General features: G+C 30.5%; 1 protein-coding gene across 1 annotated transcript; it reads right to left on the reverse strand.

Annotated features, from left to right (window-relative positions):
• Positions 1-3,546: 3,546 nt before the first annotated feature.
• LOC102600790 (E3 ubiquitin-protein ligase RMA1H1-like) lies at positions 3,547-5,283 on the reverse strand. Its single transcript, XM_006365964.2, has 2 exons — positions 5,180-5,283; positions 3,547-4,401 (listed from the first exon to the last, which is right to left on the reverse strand). Exon 2 carries the CDS (start codon positions 4,361-4,363, stop codon positions 3,692-3,694), a length of 672 nt encoding a protein of 223 aa, XP_006366026.1. The 5' UTR covers positions 4,364-4,401; positions 5,180-5,283; the 3' UTR covers positions 3,547-3,691.
• Positions 5,284-8,329: the final 3,046 nt, after the last annotated feature.

Raw genomic sequence — 8,329 nt, forward strand, 5'->3', positions numbered from 1 at the left:
GAATACAAAATCAAATCTAAATACAAACTATATGGTATACAAAGTGATATTGAAAATACAAAATGAGTAAAATAAAATACAAAATCTGTTTTACTGATGCAATTAGGATGAATACCTATATAATGAATACATAAATAAACTGTATTTTGATTATTTAGAATTTAGAATGAATACGAAATCAAAAATAAATACAAAACTTGATGGTATACCATTAGGAAGAATACGAAATCAAATCTAAATACAAACTATTTGATATACAAAGTGATATTCAAAATACAAAATGAGCAAAATAAAATAAAAAAATTGTTTCACGTATGCAATTAGGATAAATTCCTATATAATGAACACATATATATTTTAAAATGTGATACTGTCCCACCCAAACTTCATAACCTTAACATGATAAACCAAATAGCTTCATAAATTTCACACATTTTTTAAAGATAAATCATTACTTCATAACCTTAAAATGATGCCTTAGCAGAATAAACTGCTACAAAATGTTAATGCTACGAATGACTTAAAGAAATTTCTTTAAAAAATGGATTAATTTCGAAGAAATTTCTTAAACAAGTATAGGAGATAACAATGGTGGAAACGATAGAGAGAAAGTAGAGAGATTTGAGGTAAAAACCTAAAGAGAGAAGATTGAAATGTGGGGTTTTTTTTTACTTTTAACTGATAGTGAAGTCAAACTAGGTAAATAAGGGTCTGATTTGAGAAATAAAAGGATAGTAAATTAATTATATTAGGATACATTATATTTGCTAAAATAATGACATAATGACATTTTTGATAATTATTTTAAAGTGTAGATATTTTAGCTAATTATGTTAGCAATTTTGACTAATTTGCTAATTTTTCCTATAATTTTTAGTCGGTCTAAAAAAAAATATAATGCATCTTTATAACAGAGAAATTAAAGCTTTGAGGCATTAAAGATCTGTTAGAGTTTTGTCCTAATTTTTTTTACTTTATTTGATTATTATTCTCCTCTTAAAAGAAAGTCAAAGTATTACCATAAATGTTTTAACTTTTCTTAAAAGAAAAGTATAATTTTCTTCCATCTTTACACAACCTTATGTACTTTACATTTATACAAATAGCTGTTTTCAAAGCTCAAATCCGTCAGAATCTTCTGATCCGCCCATGATGTTAGGTAGGGATGTTTATGGTCTGGATAAAAATTAATCCAAATCGAAAAGTTGAACCAAATCGATAAAATAAACCGATTTTATTTGGGTTTGATTTGGTTTGGTTTTAGATTTTTGAAAACCAATAGTATTTGGTTTGGTTATTGGTTTTTATTCGAAAAAACTAAAGAAATAACCAAATTGAACCGATAAATTATATACATATATTTTAATATACATATTTAATATATTATTTTTATAAACAATTTTAAAGATCTTAAATATGTTTTCATAAAAAATTCTTTATAATTTACTTATTGAAAGCAAAAATGTACATGGTGAAAACATTTATCTTATTGATTTCATGTATATGAGTGTCTATGACAATTCTTTGTGGGTCTGAAAATGTTATTGTCTCTTCCTTCTAGGCCAAAATAGTGAATTTAAAGCTTTATTAATAGTAAATTCGGTAATTTTAGTCATGCTAACTATTTTTCGTTTTGAATGGATTGTTGTCGCTTTTGTCACATTTTGAATGAATTGTTTCTTTTATTTTTTTGTATGGTTAATAACCGAATAACCATACCAAACCAAATCGAAACCGATAACCACCAAACCAATAAATGTATTTTATATTTGGTTTAGTTTGGTTTTGATAATTTTAAAATTGATTAAGTTGGTTTGGTTTTGATTTTGACCAATAACCGATCCAAACCGACCCGTGAACACCACATTAGGTGTCGAGTCATTGAAGTCATACCTTAATTTTTCAGCTAAGACCTTATCCAACCTGGCAATTAGTGTGTAATTAAGTATTAAAGTCAAGTTATTAGTCTTTATCACCCAATTTCTTTAATATTAATTTAGGGTTTTCTTTAATTCACCACATTTTAGTTTTATGGGGCTACTTGGCAGTTTCCTAATCGTTAATAGACATACTCTGACTCTCTGTAATAATTAACTAAACAAAATAAATAAGTATTTTACACTTGTAATTATTTTCTTGTTTTTTTTTACTTATAAATACTATTACTAAGATCTGTAGTTAAATTGCAACTTCAAAACTGTGTTCTAGAAAATCTGTGTTCCTAGTGGCTTCCAATTTTTGAGAGGCCACCTTAATTTAAAAATTATTTGTGCTAATTCTATCATTAATTAATAAGTAGCTACGAACTAGAAAGCAATTAATTTTTGATAGATTCTCGATTTAAAAGAGAAATTACTCATAGAAGGATTGTACGAAGAAAAAATGACAATAAAATATCAAAATACAAAGCAAAGAGTAGGATATGAGGCAAGTCCTTAACTTCTCCCACCTAACGGACGATTACACTCGGCTACCTACTGAATTTTACTCTAATCTTCGACCTTTATACCTTCTTATCTAGGGCCATATAATCTGAAACTGCATCATGTCTTTATTAATCACCTTTCCATGTTTTTTTTTTGCCTACCTCCTAATTGGCGTATCCACGCACCTCCTCTTCATAGTATCTGAATCATCTTATTCTTCCTTTATCTTATCCGTCAAAGAGACAACTCTCACCTTGTCCTCTATAACATTTCTTTTTTAACAAATTGTTAATTTCAACTTGACATGTTTAAAACCAAAAACTTAATTGACAATTTGATACATTTCACATTTTTTTTAATTGAAGACCACAAGATTCAAAAATATTATTACTTTCTTAAACTTCGTATCAAGTCAAAATAAGACAAACAAATAAAAATGGACAGTTTTTTTTTATTATTATCCTTTGTTTTTTAGATTGAGACAGATTTTTGCAACAGAAGCAGAGTTTTCATGTCAAACCAACAAACTCAAAATTAACATCCTTTGACATTTTAGACAACTACACAAACTGTTGAAGTGATTGTAACTGAGACGGTTTGAACATGTGAATAGGAAATGTACTAATGTCCAAGCGTGGAGGTTGGCTTTGAATGGTTTTAGGGGAGGTGGAAGTAGGCCAAGGAAGTTTGCGGGAGAGGTAATTAGACAGGACATGACACAACTTTGACTTATAAAGGACATGACCTTAGATAGGAGACTACGAAAGACACAAATTATTTACTTGTTCCTTTTATTTCTGTTACTATATGTTGTTTCTTTTACTTCAATTATAGTATCATTATGTTGTAGTTATTATTTCTTTTTTTCTTTCAAAATGTTTTACTACGATATCTCTAGTATATTGTCATGGTCTCTTCACTTCTGTTGTTTTGATATACTTGTACTTGAGCCAAGATCTATTTGTAACAAACCTCTCCATCACCCGGGTAAGGTTTGCATTATTGCATACACTCTACCCTTCGACAAATAAGATTATATTGGATATGTTATTGCAGTAGTAGTACCAAGACCAAAGAACAAAGAAAGGTAGCATCTTTTGGTTGTTAATGACACATCTTATGGTAAAAAAAAATTGTGTATTATTAGCCAGAATCAAGAACATAAAAAGCTTCAAAGACATGTTACATTGAGCGAAGCTCGTATATTCAGCATCTAATAAGGTACACATATATACAAATTACACGCAATGTAGCGCGAAAAGTGATCAAAACAAGAGAAGGCATGCCAATACACAACAGATGAGGAAGAAATATAATCTGCCAAGTGATCTATCCGCGTGTAATAGCTGCCTTCTCATTCTCAAACTCGTGTTTCCTACAAGGTTATACGAGTTTGGACATGCATTTCCAAAAACTCGTGCATAAACCACTTCACCAATCACGGGTGGTGAGGCGATGTAACCTCCTGAATGTGGCTGTTGTCGATGGTTAAGTTGTTGCGATGGAAGTGAATTTGTAGTTGCTATCAGTGTATGATCCCCACTACATCTTGGCCTCAGAGGCCTTTGTGGTATGACCATGCCTTTACTTGTAACGTCGTCTTCAGATGGTTTTGTTGCTTGGCCAGGACCATAGAGCGGAATCAACTCTTTTTGTGAAACTTTAGCTTTGCAAACAGGACATTGTGGCTTTTGGTGATCCGAGGCGCTCTGGAATTGAATCCACTTATAGATACAAGGCCAACAATAAAGGTGACCGCAAAATGTAACCACGGGATCTTTAACAACATCCAAGCATATGTTACAGTCAAAACCACTAGCACGATTGTCTTCATCACGCTCATCATCCAACGTCTTCCATTTCTGTGAGGGGCTACTACGACATTCGTTAAAGGTACTCTCTGTTATCTGTTCTTGGAAATGAAGATCTAACGCCATTTCTTGTTTCTTGATGTAGTTTTCTTGATTTCTAGTGCCTATAGAAAACAAATGCCAAGAGGGAAAACGATTAGAAATCCATGACCTTAACTAGATACAACTACGGTCACTCAACTAACAACTTTTTATCCCAAAAAGTCACTAGACCTTATTTTATAACCAAAATGTCACGCAACTATCATCATTTCACCTACAAATTAGACACTCAATTCAAAGAGACCTTGCAGTATAAGTCTGCATAACTACAATGTACATAAACTGCATTAGTTCTATCTGAACTATTGAATTTTTTTCTCTAATAGGGGAAAAATTGAAAACAAAAAATCCCAAATTCTGTATAAAACTTATCAAACATCAATTGAACCACAAAAAGCTCTAATCTTTTCAATCAAAATACATCAAGAAAACCTCAAAAAGTTTTCAAAAACACCAACTGAATCAGAAAAAGCTCTAATTTTTTCAAATCTAATACATCAAGAAAACCTCAAAACACCGACAAAACCACAAAAAGCTCAAATCTTTTTCAATCTAATACATCAAGAAAACCTCAAAGCACCAACAAAATCACAAAAAGCTCCAATCTTTTCAATCAAAATGCATAAATAAAACCTCAAAAGTTTTCAAAACACCAACTAAACCACAAAAAGCTCCAATCTTTCAATCAAAATACATAAATAAAACCTCAAAACTTTTCAACATTATCAACAACAAACCCAATGTAATCTCACAAATGAAGAGATTGTTTTCGATAAACTCCAGATAAGAAAAACAAAGAAGAAACCACAAAAAGGTCTAATCTTTTTTCAATATAATTACCTGAATACAAATCAATATTGTCCTTTTAACTGTTGATTTTTCAGAACTCCCAATCAAAGTGAAGATAGAATGAAGTAATTTGGGGGTGGCTTTAATATATATATATAGTGCTTTACAAAATATGCACCTATAGATACAGGCGTTTCTGTATGTATAGGAAAAATATATATTTAGCGCGTATAAATATAAAATAAAATTTTAAAAGAAAACTTTTGGAATAGAAACTTAAGTTATCAAATTTGTTTTGGATAAGATGACTTTGTTGGCCTACGTGGTAATGACTATTACCCGCTCTTTGTGGGACATTTTTTTATTTTTTTATTTATTGTATATTTGGATTTTTCCATTTTTTGGATTTTAGTTGATAATAAAATAACAAAAATAGTAACTAGTCATTCATGTCTGGGATAAGGATCAAATAGTCATAATCACATATATTCTAAAACTGAATCGGAAGTATGGAGGTAGAGATTGGGGCGGTGCCTGTTAGGTCGGAGGCGATGAACCCTTTTTGAATGTATATGATTATTAACCTTTTTATGTATATATAGTAAATGCCGATTTTTTTTTTTAACTTTTTTTTGTGGGTATGCTTCTTTCATATTTGGAACTTCTTTAAAGAAAATCATTAATGTGTCACAAATATGTCATACCCCATTTAATTTTTTTTTTAAATTTACCTTTACTACTTTGAATATCACCAACCTCTTGCACCTACTTATAAGGGCCTTAAATATTTCACGTATATAATATTAAAGTCAAGTTATTAGTCTTCTTTTTTTTTATTTCCACTTGGTGTTCGGAGCTCACATTAGAGCTCCGATTAAATTTGAATCAAGCTATGTAGGGCCCATTCGGGGGTGTCTCTCCCAATAGAATTTTCTCCATACCTAGGGCTCGAACACAAGACCTTTGATTAAGGATGAAACACTCCCACCAGTACACCACAACACCTATGTTGGTAAGTTATTAGTTTTATCACCCAATTTCTTTATTCTAATTTAGAACTTTTTTTTATTAACTATTTTTTTAGTGTTGTGGGACCTCTTCTTTTTCACTTTCACATTGGTTGGCGTATAATATAATATGCTATTTAGCAATTTCCGAAACGTTAGTAGACATACTCTTGACTCTCAATAATTAATAAATATAAACACTACTATTGTTAATTAACTATACAAAATAAACGAGTATCCTACTTTACACTTACTTTCTTGATTTTGACTAATAAATATTAGAGCAACTTTCACATATAGCAAACACAAAAATTATATTGGTATATTATAGCTATAGTTTACATAATTGCGCTCTATAGCAAACATAAATATATATATTTCGCTATACATATACAAATGAAAGCTATAGCTATTTCACTATAAATATATACAAAAGAAGCAATAGTATAATCTGTTTCGACATACATATACAAATGAATAAATTGTATAATCTGTTTTGTATAAAGCGAGAAAGAGAGAAAGACAAAAGAAAACTGAGGAGGAGAAGATCGTATTTGTATAATCATAACTATATAGGACGAAAATATATGCATTTGTATTTGTATATATAATTTTTTCTCGCTTTATACAAACACAAACGCAATATATACATTTGTGTTTGTATAAAGTGAGAGAGACGAGTGTGAGAGTGGCGAGCGAGATCTGGAGAGTGGCGAGCTAGATCTGGGAGAGGGGAGACAGGGGAACGAAAATATATGTATATATACAAATTTCTCTCACTTTATACAAACACAAACGCATTTTATACATTTGTGTTTGTATAAAAGCGAGAGAGGCGAGCGAGGCTGGCAGCGCAACACAAGAGTGGCGAGCGAGATTCCACCAGGGAGAGAGGTGAAAATAGCAACAGTTTGCTATGGGGTACAATTAAATCAAACTATGTTTATAACATTTAATTTGAATTAATAGTTTGCTATTATATACAATTTTCCCTAAATATTAAGATCAATAATTACGCGTCAATTAAATTGCAACATCAAAACTATGTTCTAAAAATACTGTATTCCTAGTGGCTTCCAATATTTGAGAAGCCGCCTTAATTTTAAAAATTGTTTGTGTTAATTCTATGATTAATTAAAAGGAAGTAGCTACAAATTTGAAAGCAATCAACGTTTTGTATATACCTATGAAAATTGTATGTTGGGTATCTAAGAACAGATAAATGACACATTACACATCTTATTTAATTTGATCTTAGATGGTATATATGTTATTTAATTTTAGATGTAAATAAGTAGACAATTAAATATGTATAAAGTTGAACAAGTAGACACACACATTCTATATGACATAATATGTGTCTTATGTGACATGAAACAAATTAGATCAAGTTATGACCTAACTCATCGATGGTCCCCTAAAGTTGACGCGATGTTTCACTTAGACACTTCTAAAAAAAACGCCCCCACCCTTCGATTATCTTCTCTAAATACCCTTACCCTTTTGTAGAAACATCTGCACGCACACCAACTCTTCACTAGATATGTGCACCACTGAAAAAAACTCTTTACAAAAAAAAAAAAAAATATCACGATTACTTTCTTCCTTCTTTTTTTTTTGCCTAATAAATAGCTTGATAGTAAATGGAAGATTTTTGCTAGTTCAAAGAAATTTTTTAGCTAGTTTAAAGAAATTCTCTCCACCGCAATTTATCAACATAAGCTTTTATTACTCTTTTTCAATTCACTTTCCCACAAATATTAAAAATTAACTAACATTTCACGCGCATGTCAATTAGTATATTGCACTCATTATGTCATGTAAGTAAAAAGTGTCAAAAGGACACAAATCTTGTAACCTAAAGTTATATCATATCTGGTGTGTTTGGTATGAAGGAAAACATTTTCTGGAAAATGTTTTCCGAAAAATGTTTGGTTGGGTTAAATATTTTGAAAAATGTTTTCAAAATCAATTCATTTTCCTCAAATTTAAGGAAAATGACTTCCCTTCAAAACTTAAGGAAAACATTTTTCAAAACTCTCTTCCAACTTCCAATTAAAAAAAAATTGTTGAAAAAATCAATTTATTTGGTCCCTACCCTCAAACCAGCCCCCTAAAAAAAAAAAAAGATTAAAGTTTGTTTTTAAATTCAATATTTTTACCCCACCCTCACCCCTACCCCACCCCCTTTCAC

Source organism: Solanum tuberosum, unplaced genomic scaffold (assembly GCF_000226075.1).
Source record: "Solanum tuberosum cultivar DM 1-3 516 R44 unplaced genomic scaffold, SolTub_3.0 scf00599, whole genome shotgun sequence".
Lineage (NCBI taxonomy): Eukaryota > Viridiplantae > Streptophyta > Magnoliopsida > Solanales > Solanaceae > Solanum > Solanum tuberosum.

What these genes read in the sequence shown, in the direction of transcription:
- LOC102600790 (XM_006365964.2), bottom strand. Translation starts at nt 4,363, where the DNA reads ATGGCGTTAGATCTTCATTTCCAAGAACAGATAACAGAGAGTACCTTT.